Source organism: Corvus kubaryi, unplaced genomic scaffold (genome assembly GCF_017639235.1).
Source record: "Corvus kubaryi isolate FWS band 111438036 unplaced genomic scaffold, C.kubaryi_AGA036_p1.0 137, whole genome shotgun sequence".
In the NCBI taxonomy this organism is placed as follows: Eukaryota; Metazoa; Chordata; class Aves; order Passeriformes; family Corvidae; genus Corvus; species Corvus kubaryi.
This window is the reverse complement of record NW_024580671.1, coordinates 20,731,917-20,752,239: the sequence shown is the minus strand read 5'-3', so window position 1 is coordinate 20,752,239 and position 20,323 is coordinate 20,731,917. Positions and strand designations below refer to the sequence as shown.

General features: G+C 39.9%; 1 protein-coding gene across 3 annotated transcripts in view; it reads right to left on the bottom strand.

Moving 5' to 3' along the window:
- Positions 1-14,574: 14,574 nt before the first annotated feature.
- Positions 14,575-20,323, bottom strand: part of CPED1 (cadherin like and PC-esterase domain containing 1) — a 142,389-nt gene continuing 136,640 nt past the window's right edge. For all 3 annotated transcript variants that reach the window (XM_042018113.1, XM_042018115.1, XM_042018114.1), the window contains one exon: positions 14,575-17,698. In XM_042018113.1, the coding sequence (XP_041874047.1) occupies positions 17,471-17,698 (228 nt within the window). In that variant the 3' untranslated portion in view covers positions 14,575-17,470. The remainder of the gene's footprint in view (positions 17,699-20,323) is intronic.

Genomic DNA, 20,323 nt, shown 5'->3' with positions numbered 1-20,323 from the left:
TGGATCTTTTGGTTCTAAATTCTTATATGTGAATTTTTCTATAGTAGATACAGAATATTATATGCTAATAGCAACGTAAGATTTATACTAGAAAAATATTGATTTCAAAAATTTCAATCCTATTTGTAGCGTTTCATGCATAGGGCCATAAATAAATAAATTACCCCTCTGTTGGGTTCCCATGGGGATCTGATTTTGTGTACATTTTTTGGTACAATCATCTTTATCTAGTAAGGGAAACCATTTGATTGCATACACTGTAAGGTGAAGCACTTGCAATTTGCAGGGCTGATGCTAAACAAAAAATAATATTAATTTTAAGGGACGTCTTGAGATCATTCAGTTCAATCTCTAGCAGTGACTGGAAGCAAACTACATTTTTCAATGACCATCTGATTTAAAGAAGTTTGGGTTACTATGTGTTTGAATCCTAATCTCCCATCTGCATTTCTTCCCATCTGTTTCCCTTACAACCACTCCCCTGTTGCTGTCACAGCCAGATTTCCCACTGGATCCCCATCCTCTCCCCTTCTCCTGCCTTTTAGCTTCCTGCCTTCTATTTACACCATCCCTGTGCTTTGTTCCCTCCAGCAATACTATCTTCCCCAGGCAAAGGCAGCACATACAGTACTACTTCTGTTAGTCTAGAGCTCTGTGTCTGTGTAGGTCAGTTGGCTACTGAGAATGGAAGGGCAAGCACTTCGCACATTACGTGCTTTACAAACCTGCAAAGGGGAGCAGTTTAGAAATGCCTTGCTGATCTACCAAAATTTATTGTAATTTGGCAAATGTTTCTGAAGTCTGCAATTCTAATTCACTGATGCTTCAGAGCCTTCTGTGCTGGAAGACCATTCACTCCATCACAAACAGCAACATGAGTGGGATTCAGAGACAGTGAAGAGGAATCCAAGCCAAGGTCAAGTGCCGAGCTTCAGTGAACAAAATTTACTATAAATCAGGGAAGATAAATTTGACTTACTGCTTAGATTGCTTTCTTTGGCCATGGTGGGGCTATCTGTGGCCCTTCATACTAAAATGCCCACATTTTTTTATTTTAAAAAGAAGATAATCAAATGTTGACAAAAAAAAAAGAAAGAAAGGAAATGTTTCTAAGCAGATTTGTATTTCCTGGCTAGACATTTATTAATTTAATATTTAATGAACATTAATGTGATCCTGACAGAGTCAATTGCATATACATATATATACATATAAAAAAGATGTATGACTCACTGTTACATAAAGAAGTACTCTTGCACAGAATCTGTGTGAGTAAGTTTCACTTCACAGATAATGTGCTTCAGAGATAGGCCAATTTTCTCTTTAAAATGATGGTGGCTCGTGCTTTCACTCTAATCAAGGTTTGTAATCTTATTAGATATAAGTACATACAAAGTCAACTTCTCCTAAAGAAATCACCACTTTTGAAAGCTTTGTTCAAAATATTTTCCTTCTCCTGGAACTTCTTATGCCCATCAGAGACATGAGTATGACAGAACAAACTGCACTATCCTACCCGTCCATACAATGGGGTCATTATCCCCTTATCATATAAAAATGAGCAGAAGAAAACCTATATCATGTTATCTCTTCAGCTATGACATTTGTCACGTGTGGTGACCAAGCTCAAAATCTGTACTTCTAACACAAAAAGCGTGCTTTTAATCCCCCTCAGCTCTTGGCTGCATGATGTGCCATCACTCTGGGAACTGCAGATGTGCCGAGTCTTTGCACTGAAGGAACTGGAACCTTGTTAGCAAAATAGTGGTACCCAAGCAGAGCCATTGCACCACAGGGGTTGTGAGACTACTGTACCCTCAGTGAGAAGGGACATGAGAGATGTGCAGTGACTCCCTGGACTTCGGGGCAGGGGTCCTCATGCTCTTGGTGCAGTGCTGCCTCACAGTGCAGCATCTCTCTGTCGGGGCATGTCTGTAGACAAGTCTCAGGAGTTCAATAAGGTCAGGCTGGAGGTAGAAGGGAAGTTAGGAGAGGAAAACAGAGATGGCCCTTCTCCCCTACATAGCCCTCCAAGACCCCTCTGCCTCTTGTCCAGAGGTTTAACGTTATTGCTGTTATCAGTGTATTACTCATTTTGATACTTATACCTGGAAGTACACACTGCTGCTGATTCAGACCTAGCATGCTGAGTTTACAAATGACTGGGACAGCAGTTGAAGTGCATCCAGTAGCAGCATGATGTCAGATGGAAACTTCACAAACAGACCTCACAAACATGTGATGATTCCAAAGATACCCCTGAATATTGTTTATAGTAACTGCACAACACGTATACAGAACCACATTTTGTATGTGCATGGATATATAAAAAAAAGGGTGTAGTACCCAGAAGGTGAGGAAAGAGCATGCATGCTTCTCACAATCCCTTCTGTCTTTGCCAAAGGATCCAGAAGAAAACTAAGCTTTCTGGAGCCCATAACTCCAGATAGTTGCTGAAACAATTGCTGAGCAGGTCTTCTGGCAATCTACATCTACTGGTGATGTGCTGCCAGAAAGCTGGGGCTTAGAAAGAGAGGACTCAGTCTGACTTCAGTCTGCTGTTTCCTGTGGTCACAAATCTGGAGGTAGCGTCCTAAGCTTACCAAAATTTACACAAGTGCTTGAGAATTGCTCATTTTTGGGGGGATCCTGGAAGCACGTATGGGTTTCTTCTGAAGTGCTGCTGGCAAATTCTGTTCTCTGACATGGACTAAGTGTAGGTATTTACTAGAGTTACTCCAGAGAAATACTTTCAGTATGCCAGTATTAAGTAAAATTCTTTAAGGGAATGCTGTAAAGACTTCAAAGCCTAGTGTGAAAGACGTGGGAATAAAGTTCACTTATTAATTCTGATTTCACCCAGACCTTACTTACCAGTAAAAGCTAAAATTAGTAGTAAAATTGTATTTGATAACAGTGCACCTTTATGCCATCAATTAATTTCCCTGGTTGTTTTGAGGATGGTGAGAAACACTCTTGGAGACAGGATATAATGAAAAAAAGGAATTTTTCACTGACTTAAAATTTGCTTAATGTTTTCTTCATACTGAAAGCAAAATCATTTAAAATTTTTATTTTTTGTTTTTTAGATAAAGTGTATGAGATTAGAGTTGGTGCTGCTGGCTGGTGTTACAGAACTTCTGGGAGGTAATTGTGGAGTTTGGTGAAAAGACTAGCTCAAGTGCATGGAAGAATCCAAATTACTTCAGTGCAGAGGGGACATCTGGAGATATTCCTTATTTAGTTTTAAATCACACTCCCCTGAGGATGTAACACCACTGCTTTGTTGATGTATGTGTAAGCTTTATACAGAAGTTTGTGGGATAAGCAGGATAAGATGCTGTGTGTGTGCTCATGCGTGTCCCTGGTGTGCACAGAAGCAGCATGCTTGCTCCCACGGAGGTCGCGGAATTGTAGGTATAGTACAGGTAGAGGAAGGAGGAGGAACTGCTCCCCTAGGAGCAGTGCTGTCTACAACACAATTTATATTCCCGCCCCAACTGATAATTTGCATTAACACTTTCCACAGGACTCTTTCACAGACAATGTTATTACATCTCCTAATAGACATGATTCACATGCACAGAACTGTTGCCATCCTGTGATGAGACAACTGACATTCAGAGACCTATTTAATTTTCTGGTGTCAGATGGGGCATCATCATCAAAACTGTGATCAGGTCCTTGGTTTCTCATTGCTAATTCAATTTCTAATGAGCTGCTTGTCATTTGAGTGACGATAATGATAGAAACAGAAGAATCTATTCTGTAACTGTCATAATACAAAGCTGTATTTGTTATCTTCTCATTAATCGAGGTATGGATGTGTGCCTAACTTGCAAAGCATTTGGTCCAGTGATCAGACTAGCACCACACATATGGATTTACCTCCAAGGCCAGTTTAAACAGAGGAAGTTTAGGAAGAAATGTGAAAGAATGATATTGTGTCAACAATCACAGAAGTCGTCCCTTTCTACCTGTGGTGTGGTGGTAATGGGAAAAAATAAATTGCCTACTTTTTCAAGTTAAGACCCATTTAAGTTATAGGACAACATTTAAAACATTCCAAATTCAAATAATTCATTAAACGCTTCCCCCGCCCCCAATTTCAATGATCTCTCCCATTTCAGTGCATCAACTTAATCTTTTGTGTCTCATCTTTTTTTCTTTATATCCCCAATAATCCTTGCTTCATGTCTTGCCCCATTCCCACTTAGCACTTTTTGATTGATAAAAAGGAAAAATATTAAAAAATTAAAAACTTATATGGCTACATTGTGGATAATCCAAGGCCCATGTAAAATTATATCTCTTCACTGGTAATGAGCACAACAGATCTTAAAAATCAAGATGCAAGAAACTCCCTAGTAAGAAGGCAATCTGCCCCTTCATAAATGTTCATTTTAATGTCAAATGACTACAGGATGCCTTGCACTAGCAGGTTTTATAAGACAGTCAAAAAGTTTGATTGGGTTAGATGATAAACATCAAATCCTTCTTTGAATCTTACTGTATCTTGCTAAGTCAGTGTTACATGTTACCTGTTTCCTGAGCCACTTCTTTATTTCCTCTCCTCAGTGATTGCTTTCTTCTCTCTTTCTAACAATTTTTTTTTTGACTGGGCCTGGCACTGGAGTATCTGAACCCACTTAAACTTTTTAACACCGTTGTCAAAGCAAGTCTTTCAGCTTTGGAAACCCTACCCTTATTATATTCCTGCAGCTGTGATATTTCTCCACTGTTGCATAAGGCACCGTGGTTTAAAATGTGGTTTAAAATGTGTGTAGCCGTGGGCAAGATGCCAAAATCTACAGGGTTTAGGCTGTCCCCAGCTAATTGAACTCTGCTAAACTGGCAAGTTATCAGAGTAACTGGGGTTTGACATCTCAGCAACCTCGTAATAGCATTGATGTAAATCATGCAAAAGTTAAGGCCATGGGCATAAAAGGGAATAGTTTTGAGTTATTTGGGGATTTTTTTTGTATTTTTATGCCTTTCCCACTGGTAGTTTCCTATTGTGCTTATAATTACTTGTTTGAAAACTTCCTTTTACTCCTGTGTTCTGAGATGTTTGAGCAGCTCAACAACCACAAAAACCTCCAGTGACCACCAGTGAAAGTGAGGTCAGTGTGGAGCTTGAGCATCTACAATTTCCCCTACTCCTGTGAGGAGAGATCAGTATTCCTTAGTATGGCACAGGCAGTATAATCATACCTTGGGATTCATCCTGCAGAGTGGGGCAAGGCAGTCTCCACTCCAACCCTTTTCAGGAGATAGTACAGCCAGGTAGTCTTTGCTGGAAGAGGCAGGTGGGAGGTACATGGCCCAGTATTTCCCTGGAGAATCCAGGTGATGCCAGGACTCCATAAACACCTCTGATGGAAGCATCTCAGTGCCTTAAAAGTGCAGCGGTTAATCCTGACTCTGAGAGAGGAGCTGGGCCATTTATCACTCCCTCTGCCTTTCCTCACCATCCTGCAGAGACAGGGCTGCTGCCCAGATGCCTGGAATCTCTTGCTTGTTGCAGTTCCTAGGGTATGTGAAAGATTCCCCAGAAAAAGTGTAAAGGAGCTCACAAACACAGCTGTAAAATAAAGTGCCACGGTGCCATAAATATCTGTTTTTAATAGTGCACACAGTATTAAGTTTCTGTCCTGAATGAACCAATTATTTACAGCCTCAAAACCAAGTTAATGACATCTTCTGTCTAGAAATAAGCATATTTCTATAGTTTCAATACACTCACAGCAAATGTTTTCAACCTTTGTTATTGCTCAGAAAATTTAATTATGTTGTGATTCAAAATTTTTGTCCCTTTTAGGTAGTGAAGGACAACAGGCAGGACTATCAAGTCCTTTAATTTCTCATTTTTTTAAATATAATCTGTTTTATTTTGTAATTATCCTCAGCTATGGCATTAGAATGTGCTCAGGATCATCACTCTGCCCCAGCTGTGCTTGGTACTTTTGCATGTGAGAGTCTGACAGGTGCTTCATTGCTGTCACTGATTTTGTTTTTTAGTATCTGTGGCTATTTCTACAGAAGTGATTAGGAAATATTTTTGGATAATGAACTTGGAGCGTAAGCTATATGTTACTCCGCAAAATTGTTTTCCAGTGCCAGACATCCCATTATCTGTGTTTTAATGGAACATACATCCTCTTCAGCTGCACTCTGGGAGGTGTTATCTGCAAGGATCCAAGAGAGTCCATTTGGTCATGGTCAAACATCATGATGATATACAGCAGGCCTGGTCCACACCAAAAAAAAGGGATAATAAGCCTGTTTGCCAGAAATGGCTATCTTTAGATCTTTACATCATCTTGTGTTTTCCAAGGCTTGTTACACTTCAATATCTGTTGGAACAAAGGGGAAGAAAGCCATAGGGGCTTTCTATTTTTATTATCGCACAGATGACTTGGTTAGCATGCAAATCCAGTATCTCTGTGCACTTCCTGTTTATCTCATCCTCAGGCTATACAGGGTATCACAGCATGCTGGCCAATAATGTAGGGGATTCAACAGGAAAGATTTTTAGACTGACTTGGTGATACTTGACTTGTACTTTGAAGTACAACTTAATGGGCACATGTGATTAAAAGCTTTCATGATTGTAGATGGAGCTTGAGTGTGTGATTCAGGTGCAAAAATACATGAAAGAGAACCCAATATAAATTGTTTTATTGCAGCTGTCACAAATTTTATATTATCACAGTTATGAAGAACTTGATGTACTATTTTTATTTTTACATTTGAGATTGAAGATGATACTGTTAGCAGTGTCAACACTAATGTCTCCTTGTGGTAAATGCAGAAATTGAGAGTTAAAAATATACTGAGAAGGCAAAACAAAAATATAAGCTGAACTTAAGGACAGAGAGTAAATAGTGATCACTTACCTTTACCAATTAGAATTACTTGTACTGTTATGAACAAGTACTGTGGTGGCAAAAACTAATGCAGCATAGCTCAAAGGGAAGACTAAATACAAAATGTTAAGTGAATCATATGTATTAAAAATGGAAAGAAACATATTCTCATATCTGATGATAAAAATCTTCAGAGCTTGCAAACATTCCAAATGATCTCTATTTTGTATCTGTTGCTACTTTCAAGGAATAAATGGCACTATGTGTACAGTATAAATAAAGCAGAAAAATAAATGTCTGCTGAATCAAGCTGTATCAGACTGTATTTACATCATATAAACTTAACAGTAAGTGTCTACTGGATCAGTTCCCTGCTGTAATTTTGGAGGACAAGGATTCATTGTATTACTTGTGGCTATAGAAGGGCTGTATATTAACTTTGAATTTACCTGCCTTACAAAAATAAGCAAATGAGCTTAAAAAAAAAAAAAATATATATATATATATAATCGGATGTAAAACTACCCCCTAGCTGCAGAATCTGTCGCTTTCAGAAAGTGGCCAGGAACTATGGAAACAACTTTTTTATAGAGGTAAGCTTTAAGACCCTTAAAGCTGTATGCTGAGGTGATGTGTTACAAGGGGGACTGCTTTACAGTATGACTCTTGAGACCACTTATGCATGTGTGAGTGTGAGAGTTGGTGCGATTTACTGACCAAATCCCAAATCTGCCATGTTACGGGAATACAGCTCCACCTATTTAAATCAGGGGTCTCCACCTCAACAAAACAAAACTTTCCTTCCTTTATTACACTGTCCCTGTATTAGAACCAGCTAAAAAGGAGGACATGGCTGTGTAAATACACCGTTTAATTTTGCTTATACAAGCGCAGGGGGAGGAAGATAAATAGGTGGGACACATTTCTGTGAAAATAGGAATTTGATGAAATTAATTCGCTGGAGAATAAAATGAGGGAGATGAAGGAAGAGATGGATCTCGTAAGAGAAAATGAAAAACTGAAATGCATTCCCACCTTATTTTAATTTTTGACTTCTTGTAACTTTTACTTCTAACAGGTTTTATTTATGCAGTGGGCCTGTATAAACATAGGCACGTTGTCTTGCTCACAAAGCCTTCACCACTTGCCCAAAATAAAGCTGAGAACTGGACACTAGTCAGCAGGCTAAGGTGATGTGTGGAGATTGGAAAAATGAAGTCGGTCACTTGTTCATAGACAGGGGAGGTGGAAGGGGAGATGAAGAAGTAAGGAAAAATGGTGGAAGTGGAAAAGAAAGGCTGGAAGATTTTAGTAAGGAATATTCAAAGAAAGGCAGGAAAAGGAAAAGACCGGGATTGTTTTTGTAAGAGGATGACAATCACTTGTTTGCAGGACTTGTCAAGATGTGCCAGGAGAACCCAAGAATTCCTTGCATGCAGTCATGTTCATAAAGCATGTGTGCCTAGGTAAAGCACGAGAAAATCTGGAGAACTTTGGGCTTCAGAGGCTTGTCATTTTCTGGCCATCTGGAGGACCTTTTTGGGGATCTTTTCAAACAAAAATGTAACCAGTTGGAGAAAGGAGTCTAGACATGAGAAGGTCCACATATGGTACCTATGTGCAAGACACAGCATTATCTGCATCCTTGGCTAGATGGCTGTAAATTATCCATGGATCCAGGAAGCAGATGCATTGATTGTAGTTGGATATGTGACCGTAACAGGGCATTTTCTTAGGTACTTTTATAGCAGTTGTCTCTAAATCTGTCAAAAATAACCTGGAAGGATACTGAGAATTTCTGCTGGGTATCTGTATTTTCTTCAAAAGTAGTAAGATATCATGCATGAACAAGCCAGGACTGGATTTTAGATTCCTATTTCAGCTTGCACTGCCATCAATATTGTTGTGTGGTGAGAAAAAAACCACAAATATCCCATCTGAAACAACAACAAAAAAGTCCAGGTCCTTCAATGTTACTTGGTGAAAGATTTGAAGACACAAATCGCTATTTGAAATCCACTAGTGTTGTGTCATAACATTTTTACCAGAGCCCTTGTAAATCAGGCCTTGATTTTTCTTTCATTTTATAGTGCAGTGTGCTGCCACTTGGACATTAGCCGTACTTTTCACTTCAGCAACTTGACTGTGGCTGAATTACTGTCAAACCCTTAAATGTTCCATAGGACTTTTCTCCTCAGATCTTCTATGCTCTGTGTAGAAAGCCTTTGCTCAGCAGAGGCAACAGCGACCTTGAACCAGGCAACAAATAATCAGTGTGGTGTTTTCACTTACAAATATCCCAGAAAATGTGTGGTCAGGATGATGGAGAGGGACAGGATGATCCCAGTTTCCCCAAGCCCCAAAAGGGGCACAGACCTCGTTATGGCTGACAGAGCAAGGCTAGATCTTACATTCCCAGGTGGAATAAACTGAAGCAAATCTACGTCAGGTAGCATCTCTTTGAACAAGAGAAGTCTTGCTAGATGTACAAGTGCTGCCCTTGTCTGGCATATGGCAGTCACTTTGCTTGCCAAAAATTGGACTGTGCTACTGCACTGACTCTCTTCCAGTATCTGCAGGACCATATTCTGTAGTGTGGAGATGGTGGTGCTGTTATTTGGGGATTGAGAGCTTACAGGCAGCTCTGAACCACAGTCAGACCTCTCCACAATCAAATTATTGTCTAGAGTTTGTCTAGTCAAAACTAGAAATGACTGTGAACCTGAGGGCTGATATTCAGTCCTTCACACCCTAGGAAATAACTCAAGTGCCCAGGCTGGAGGAGCATGGAAGATGGCATACCAGATACAAAATGTGATAATTGCAGCATTGTCTAGACAGACGCTCTGCTCCAGACTGGCTCCTGTGGAGTGACAGATCACTCATTTCAATTACTTGCATCTCTACTGAGTTTTAATTAACAGAAGTGTGAGGAGCAGGTGTTAACTTGTTTTATAGATTCATTATAGTCCCTCGGGCTCCCTAGACACAGTTAGATATAGTTACCAAACATTTAGAAGTTCCTGCTTCTTACCCTTTTCATCTCATTTACGTAGTTGTACTTGTAGCAGGTATTTATTCACATTAGGGATATTACTTTGAAGCCGGGCATTTAAACTGCAGGAGCTGAGGACAAGTTCACCAACAGCACTTCAGTGGGGAAGGATGTGGTTTGTCTGCATCTAACTTGTGGAGGTGTTGCCAGCTCCCTCCTGGCTCCAGCTCTCCATTTGCTTTTCCCCTCTATGTCTTCAAGGATGCTACCACTCACTCCCTGTCATAACTGCTATCTCACAGCTACCCCACTCAAACCATCTGAAATTGCACAAGTTAGTTTACATGCTACAATTCACAGAGGTCTCTTCTATACTGTTTTGTTTTGAACTAAGTGAGGTAGAGAGCAATTACACGAACAGCTATAAGCCACGCACAGAGCGGTAGCGTTGGGGGTGTATTTGTGTGTGAGGTGCAGAGAGATGCTCAGGGCACTAAATCCTGCATAGAGCCAAAATTGGGAATGTAGCCAAGGTTAGACTAATTTTTTGATGCCTATTAGACATTTTTCCTGCATAGAAGTCAGCAGGTCCTACGTTACTTGGGTTCGCCATGCACTTCTTGTACAGAAGTAAGTGCTAGAAGCTGGGGCCCTCAAACACCAGCCAGGTACCTATCTCTGATATGACCTCTAAACTTGAAAAAGAATCTCTATTGTTTTCTACTGTTTTTTGGTGCCTGTCAGCTTGGCTTTTCTCACAGAAACAGAGGCATTCACCTAGCCCTCTTGTAAGGCAACAGGTGGAGATTTGTTCTTCATTTACCCAGATGAAGGGTCTTAAACCTGTATATCCTATACTACCATGAAATGTTCTGCTCACCTGCAGGACTGGCTTCCCTCTGACCCAGTGCACTGTTAAACGCACAAGCAGCTCCAGGAACAGATGCTGAGAATGGTTCACATTATCCATGCTGGAAAGCATGTCCTGGTGATGGTAACGGTGGCCTTGTGATCAAGATCCTGCAGTGAAGGAGCAGGAGGGAGATGTAAAAACCTCTCTTACCTGCATAATGAATCCCACAGCCACATCTCTGTGGAACACTGACATTCTTCTCTCAAAATTTTATGTACCAATCAGAAAAATCTGAGTTGCTTTCGGTTCCCTTTACAGAAAGCAATATTGTAGAAATAATAGACACCTCTAGAGAAAAATTCAGATTTTGGTCTTTCTGTGATGATTACAAAGAACCCTAGTATGACCACAATCATAACTACAATGCCTCTGTTAAATATGTAGAGTTAAGGAGGAAACCAGGTCTTGGTGCCTGAAAACAGTCTCTAGAAGCTGTTGACCTTGACTTTCAGGCTGGCCTTGATCTAACAGGCGAGCTTTGAGTATGTCTGCAGGCTCTGCTGTATGCATTTCACAGCTGAAGGTGTGTTATTTTGATAACTCCATCAGAGCTACAGTGCTGAACTGTTCTAGGGACTGAGGAGGCATGCATTAAGAGGTTACTAGACCCTGATTCCTTGTTATTGCACAGAAATGATGCAATGTAGAATTTAGGGAACAGTAATGGGTGGAGCAGTAAGACCTGTTACGATTTAACCTTTTACCATCAACAGCAAATCCCCTTGTAAGTATGGGTTTTATAAGAACTGGGCAGGACGCAGTGTCAAAGGATGTTGAAACAGGATTTTACAGTAGCTAATAGATACCATTTGCTGTAAAGAGAGCTCAACAAAGGCCCTGAGCTGAAAAAAACCACACCTATCAGTCCACACAAATCATGTTTAAATTGTAATCACCCCAGTGAAAACTTTAGTAGAACACAACTGTGATTCTTTATTTCAAAGGAAGCCATTTGTGGGCTAGATCATGCTGGGTGCTGCATTGTCTAATGGCTTGCAAGGTCAGGTTTTCACGGCTTAAAGTGTTTTCCGTCCTGTTAAGATAAATAGGGGTTGGCAGGTTTCTTTGAATACATTGAAGGCATTAGAGCTATCATACCTAAAGCTTTCTGTAAATGTAAAGAAACTTTGGAGCTGGCATATGGAAGTAAAGGAAAAATACCATTCAGAAGTAATAAAACTCTGTTAGATGATCTGTTAGATGATTTGACAGCTGTCTGGGGAGGCTACACAATCATTATCAGGCAGAGTAGAAATACTACTTCAAACTTCTTAGTCCCACAGTATAAAAACAGAAATATGGAAGTTGATAATGACAAGAACAAAAGAAAATACAGAATATGTTTTTGAAACATGGCAAGTGAGAAACTCTGCCAAAGACAGATCTGGTCTTCAAACCCTGACAATAACCCATATAATTTATTAACTTTAAAGGGCTCCTGATGACTTTAATTGCACCTGCTTGATCTGCAGTGAGCTCTTCATAACCGCCCTGACTTTGTCCAGAGGTCTGAGTAATTTTTGTTCCTCACTCAAGGATTTTAGTTCTGCAGTTCTTGTCTTCACCCAGAATCTACCCAGCATCCTTAGAGCAGCACTGGGGCAGGTGGTGCTGGCAGACACTGAGCTGTCTGTTTGAACCACATAGACCGTCACTGCTCAAAACAGATAAAAAAGTCACAATATTGAAAACACCTTCTGCTGTGGAAATGTTGTCCCCACAGTGAGGTATGGGAGGGAAATGCCCACTGCAGTGACTGTGTGAACACACCTCACTGTGTTAGGCAGGAGCACGCAGAGCAGTTCCCGCCCTTCATTTCATGCCAGCAAGCAGTGGGAAAAGTTTGTCAAAAGCTGGGAAAACGTCTTTGTACTTGAGTTTCAGCTGAAAGGGAGTGAATCCTGCTCCTCATTAGGGAAGTTCAGTACTAGAGGAAATGAAGGTGATGCTTAGTAGATGCTGTGTTTCATAAAGACCTTAGTTCAGATTTCATTTAAACATATGCTTGATTTTCAGTTCAGGGCTGCTTAATGTGGTGTCACTTGCCAAGGCTGTTGAACATGCTTGAGGGATTGCAGGAAGGGCTGCCCACAGGTGCTGAGAGCTGGCCAAACAGTCAGATGGAAAAACACAGAAAAGGGAGAAGTCCATCACAACAGAAACTTGTGCTGCAGAAGACTCTGTTATGACCCTACAGGCTCAACTTGACCACTGAAGTTAATGACTTGAGTAGTTTTCTAGAATGCTTAGCTCCAGGTTCTGGTCTAGGCTGAGATGTAGCACTATTTTTAGTACAATCTAATCACAGGTGAGTAAGCCTAAAATGCACAGTGTCTTTTTATTGTGTAGTCAGAGATTTTCTGTTCAATGGATAGTGTGAAGGCACCAGTAAATACTTCAGTTTATGTACCAGCACCAATAAATAGGTATGCCTGCATTTTACACAGACTGGTCTGGTGTTTTGAAAATTTACACAGGTAAAGATGGCAGTGGAGTTTGAAAGATGGATTTTTGCTTGGTAAAGGCAAGCTCCATGAAGAGCTAAGTGCTAATGCAAACTAACTGCTTAACACAACACAGCTGTTTTAAATTCATCAGAGAAAATCACTGCCCTAGGTAAGAGGCTTGTTCTACCCCTGTTGCGCGCTGTTGGGATTGACAAAAACATATTTTCAAGACTCAGACTGAATTTGCAACAATTATGTCTCAGATTTCCAGGAGCTGCTAGTCTGAAAAAACACAAATTTCTAAGGTCATCTGAAAGAAAGGCTGATGTGGAGTAGAGCAGGTACAGATCGGGAGGTAAAACAAGCCAGATGCAAAGCGAGCAGGCAAACAAGAAGGTAACACCATATTTTTCATGTGACCCTACAGAGACTTGTTCAGCAGTTTGAGTCTACAGCAAATAGTTCACTGCACCTCTAAAAATTGCTTTACTCTAAAAGAATAATCTGAAAGATCCCTGGACTGCAGTCAACTTAATATCACACATATCTGCATCTTCAAAGCATTCTCTTTGGCTCAACATAGCAACAGAAGCATAACTATTAGTGGTTGTTTCAACCTTGAGGTAATTTGATGCCTCGCTAACCCACCAAGCAAATAAAGTTACTTTGATGTCCCTTTAATGTGTCACAGAAGAGAAAAATAAAGGCTTTGTATTTAACAGTGTGAAAGAGATTATTCTAAAGATTATCATTTTCAAATTAATACTAAGACTAAATATTGTATTTGTAGTCCATTCTTTCAGCACCCTGAAATCTGGCAACTCTGATGACAAAGATGACTTATCAAGGCCTTTCCCTACAAAAAGGGAAATATTTTTTATTCCAAAGTCAGTCACTTATTCTGAAGATATTTTTTAGGACGGACTTGGTTATGGTGGCCAGGTGCCAATTCACTAACCCAATTCACTGTTCAACATCTATAGAGTTATATGAGAGGTGAGGAGTTGCAACTCATTGGACACTGTAAATTGTGCTCCAGCTTCAGCTAAAGGGATGCAAGAATAACTGAGACTACTGCTCTGTATATCAGAGTATTTATTTTGCAACACAGTCCCATTCTTTCTCTACCTGTAGCTTAAAGTATACCCTAGTTCTGTTCTAAGCTCCACATGCCACCGGGCAGACATTGAGCAGGAAACTCCACTTCTCAGAGTACTTGTTTCCCAGCCTGAATATTTCAATCCTACCACTAATTCCAGGGCCACTCATGTCTGTATTACAAGGTGGAACTTAACTTGACAACTCAGTCCTTGGCTATTTTAATGGTAAGTAATGGGACTAAGGTAAATATATGGACTATAGGAACACTTTAATATTTATTCAGGCAAAATGTCACAGCAGATACAATAATTCTGGAGTAAACTGTAGATAGCAACACATGTGCTCTCACTGGAATTCAAACACAGTAATTCTTTTATTGTCTCAATCCATAAATCTTAATGCATATGAACAAGCAATCCTTGCATGTCAATCTAAACTCTCGCCTTTCACATACCTAGATACTAGATATATTTTAAAGTTAAATAACAAAAATGTAGCTTAGTATTCTTTGTTTATTCCTAAGACTACATGTATCATACATAGTGTTGGAAAAAGCTTATTCAAAGAATTCATTTAAATAAAAATCAATTTGCAAATTGTACCAATGACTTTGTACAGACATATTAATGTACATAGACACGTAAAAAACAGAAAACACACAGGAAAATATACACTTAATACATTTGAAAAATATTAAGGTTTGGAAAACATTAAGACATCTGGGTGTACAGCACATGTAAACCATTTCATGGTGAAACCAGAACTGATGAATTGCACATTCACTGATATCCACTACAGTATAACAAAGTCAGCTCTTTCCTTTTCATCACTAAACTGATGCTTCAGCAATAGGTTTTGGCTAAAAAACCCAAACATAAAAACCCAGTTAATGCCTTAAAAACATTTGTGTATGAAACAATAACAGTAACAGCATGTGGATTTAAACGAGCTACAAAAAAATCTTATCAAAAGCAGAACTGTAATACACCTCTCATCGATCATCTTAATACCAAAGACATCTGGCTGTATTTTGCATCTGCTAGTATTAATGATGATATTCTATCCTTCAGCTTTAAGGTTGTGCAGCCCTGGATTTCCAGACCCAAGAGAATATATCATTTGCATACAATTATATTCTTTAGATAATCATATTGCTCAAAACCAAATGCTGATATTTTCAGTATTTATGCACAGCTCCTGACCCATCTTTCATGTAGATCTCCATGCCAGGGAAAATCTTACACTGAAATTTGGGGATATTTGCTGTAAGCAACCAGCAGCATACTATACAGAAACAGAGGTAATCATACCATCTCACTAATTTTAAGTCACTGTTTAAATCCAGAACTTTTTCAACATAGTGAAAGGTGTCTTAAATTAGGTATGCCAGATCCTATTTTGGAGGATACTCTCTATCACCTAGAATGCCAAACTCCATATTGCATGACAAATTCCTGTTATATCTTTACATATTTTACCTGAAGGAGCACAAATTCACAAAACTATAGCTGGGCATACAGACTGTTAAGGATCTTAGGCAAATACTAAATGTTGTGTCACGAATTTCTAGCCCGACTTCTATATAGAGTAGCCCCTCTGTGTGCTACTAAGGCCAATAAGATGATGATTAGTTCCTTGCTATAATTTGTTTATTCCCTGACATTGTTTGTGGCTTCCTTTAACGAAGCAGAAGCTAGTGGAGGATTGTATGTAAAATTGTGACAGGGAAGCATGACACAGAACTCAGCAGACCCTTTGTTAGACTTGCACTTGCCCGGTTAAAACTCCCTTCTCTAATGCATGGTGGGAGAGTGGCCTTGATTGCCTGCTCCATGACTGGATGAATAAAAATCCATAACTGGGTAATTTGTAGGGACAACAGTCTTACGGGTTGCCACTAACCTGTCACCCAGCTGCTAATCCTGGACCATGTGTGGTTTCCCATCGGGCACCACAGCTGTGAAAGAGTGGGCTGCCAGCACTGTGGCAGGGCACTAACACACAGCCTCTCCCTGGGGTGTCACCCACAGAAGGTCTGCAAACCCTGGGGATGTAGCTGGGTGACAGCATGAAACTGCAGCTCAGAGAAGGTTTGAACTGAAACTGGCACTCAGAGAAGGTCTTCTCCCTGCCAAGCAAGAGATGGTGGCAGTATATTCTGCTGCCATCACATCACATCACATCATCACATCACATCACACTTCCTATGACAGATTAATTATCAGATCCTGAAATCCTTATGTGTGCTTGCAAGAGGGGTTTTTCTTATGTTTGTGGTACTGACTTCACACACTGGCAAGTATTTTATAAAAAATTATGACAGAAACGGCACTTCCATCCGGGAAGAATACTTGCTTGGCTTACAGGCCAAGGTAGACACTGAAGTGCTTATCTAAGCATTCTTCCTGCATATGGGTACTCTCCTAAACTGGGACCATAAATAAAGTTATGTTAACAAATTCACTATATTTACATGTTACACTGAGACATTTACAGTCTCAAGTGTAGGTAACCTATCTCCCTATTACCTTCAGAACATGCAAAAAAATAGAGTAGGTATATAAAAAAATAGAGAAGAGATGTGTTTTCACTAAAACCACTAGAGTCCAAAACTCGACGTCACCAGTAAAATGCTAATAGACATTTTCAGATTCTATAAACCAAGTGTCTAAACAGAAAAGGTTTGATATGGAAGAGAAACCTGTCCACATAAATTAAACTCTTTAAAATGGAATGTAGTCAGTTTCTAAATACATTCAAATAGTACAGTGTCTCTATAAATAGAAAACTAGATAGTGCTGAAGACCTAAAGCAGCCCTTTCCAAATGTTCAAGTGAATATATAGGTCTCTTTTTGCTATCAATAATACACACTTGCTTGAACTACAGCTGTTCTAGTCTTTGGCAACAGTTCAAGTAACTTCCCCTCTTCTCTCCTTTGCAACCCTCCATCTTCCATTTTCACACAGCAGGGTCACCAGGGCATAACTTAATTTCATAAGGTTTTTGGAAAAACACCACATGTCCCAAACTCTCTTTGTGTGCGTGCAATCAATCAAGGAAGCATATCACAAATCCACCATGATCCTTCAATTGTCACTCAGGCAGTGGCACTTCTCTAGTCTCAGTGCTATATCCAAGAGAGGCTATGTGCTGACAACCTCCCTCTTACTTGCACAGAGCCTGCTGAGAAGGATTTCAGAATAAACTTGATTTATTGGACCTCGGACATGATACGGGGACTGAGAATTTGTTGCATAGTCCTGCAGTTGTGATGGTTTGCTTTGACTGCCGAAATATTTCCCCCGTGTATAGCGCCTCGATAACGTCATTGTTATGTGTGGCCTTTCTTCAGAGGGATTGGATTTCACCACCTGCAAAAGAAATGACATATGTGAGTGCTTTCTGCCTGCACCTAGAAAGACAGATACACAGCTGTGTGTGCAGAAATGCTGAGGCAGTTGTCCATGACACAGGTACTGATACTCTTACCTTGAGGTGCAAGTTGCTCATAAAGAGTATTTTAATAGCAAACTTGTTATGTTACAAATTAAAGTGCAAGAACATAAGTTTTGAAATCTACATGCATAGGCCCATTATACTCGGTTGCTTGACTCTGTAATGCCTTTGTGTATTAGACTCTGTTCTCTTCACTAGAGACAATTTACCTTAAACAATAAAATTCATACTCAACAGCTTGTCCCTGTATTTTTAGCATGTGAAAAAACAAACTCATGACTGCTTCAAATTGCAGAAAGGTTTAAATCTTGCTCTGATACCAAGCACTTGAGGCACATATAACATGTCTCAGCTATGAGCCCAGTGAGAATGCCTCACTCTGAGGCCTTGATGCAAACCTGGCCCAGCCCCATGTTGAGATGAAAACCCTCATGTGTTGTGTTTCTCCAAGAAGGGAGTGACAGTGCAATTTAACATCCCTCTCCCCAGGACACCACACTGACATAAACACAACATGATTCAGTAACTTAGTGCCAAAGAATGCTCCACCTTGGCCCCTGAAATATGTATGAAGCTCTGGGATTATCGTGTTCAACTCGTATGGAAAAATACCATGCTCATGGGACTAACAAGTGAGAAAGTGAAAGGTATGGTTGTCAGGAACTTAATAACTGGGGGGTGGGGGGGTGGGTGGTCTCTTGTGAAATGCTGAAGGTCTTGTCTCAGTGAATACTCAATCACTGATGAATAATGAAGCAGCTTTGGGAGAGACAAAACTTTAGAATCTTGCATATATGCAGGACAGAGGACCTCAGCCCAGGCAGTGGCAAACCCAGAGAAAGCAGAAAAGGTGGTTAACTTATTTCGAAAATAGTATATATATGCTGACTTGATAGTTCTGATGCCCATTAGTTATCCTGCTATATCAACCACAGCAGACACTTGAAAATACAGAATTCATTTACTGATGCACATATTTATGCAGAAGCATGTTAGCTTTTAAAAATATAATGTATATTTACTGTCACCGAACAATCAGAATAAATGTTCATATGCAGCGAAGCTCATAATAAATGAAATAAATCATATAAAATTAAATGTGAGTGAAGAAATAACATGTGCAAAGGCTTGAAAGACTGAGCAGAGAGACTATGAGGGAGCTGGCTGAACTGAAAACAGACTAGGAATTACCCATGTAGAAAATTAATATATCCTCTGATCAATTTCATACAGCTAAGCCAAGGGCTATTATTTGTTTTCATGCAATTACTGTAGGTTCATTTTTCTTAATTAGTGTCTTAGATCTTACAACTATTTCAAAATGATGCCACCTTGAACCAATCACCCAAACTGCATTCCTGTTAGGCATAATCTCCCAGGAATGCAATCTAATGTTCGCCCAGCAGCCAGCCACTGATTAAGATACAAAAATCCCAGGGTTGCTCATTCCTATGATGTGATTATGATTTCACTGCCATTAAAATATGAAATAAATCTGAATTAAAAAATGGCTTCTATAATAATTTTATAGTGCTGAACAATCTCCATAAGCATTTTCAAAGAATGAGGTAAATAAAAAATCAAATTTCATGTGTACCTAAAACCAGAAATATGTTTGGGCACTAAGTGCCAGGGTTATGCAAGATATTTTGTCCTAGCTCAGTATAATCCCTTTGAAAGTCCAGATTCCTCAGAATTCTGAGCAAAGATTGTAGAGTCTACAGAGGTAGAGATTTCTATGCTATCAGGGTCACCTGAGACCCTCTGAAATGAGTTGGTGGGAACTCAATTTTTCAGGCCATTCAGGGGAAATAGCTTTCTCTTCAGCCAGCTAGTGGGAACTAAATGAGAACTGCTCAAGGCATTTCTGTTGTTTCCTGACTGCACAGAATGGCCAGTCCTCCATTCCTGCACAGCCGTACTTGAGCTCAGATGGCATTTACAGAGGGATGCCATCTTCTGAGACTTTGGGAATGTCAGTTTTTAAGAGAAAGAAAGTGAAAGTACAAAGCACAAGATTTAATCTGTCTCGTCTGGTTTCAGAAAACATGAAAAGTGCTGGGGTTTTACACAGTGTTCTTGGCTCTGTCCGTGGGGGCAAAATGCCATTTTCCTGGTGCAAACTGCTTCAGCACCTAATGAAACTCCACTTGCCAGGATGCAGAAATAAGCTGATGACAAAACTATTAAAACTAATGAAGTATCAAAAGAACTCAAGGACTTTCTTTTTGCTTTCCTCAAGGATCAAGTCTGATTTTTGGTGCATGATGGATTCTACTGGGCATATCTATGGCTCTTTCAGGCACAATGACCTCTCAAGCCTCATTAATAACAGCTCTGTGAGCCAAATTCTCCCCTGATCCTCCCCAGAAACACAGGGAGATTCCTTGGGCAGAGAAGCAAGACCAAATGTGCACATGAGCTCATAGAAAATAATGGAGGAGTACATGAAAAATGCTGATGACCGATCACGCCCTGTTTTTCCACCCAGTTCCATAAAAAACATTTGAAATATTCAATTTCGACACTCACTGCTTCAC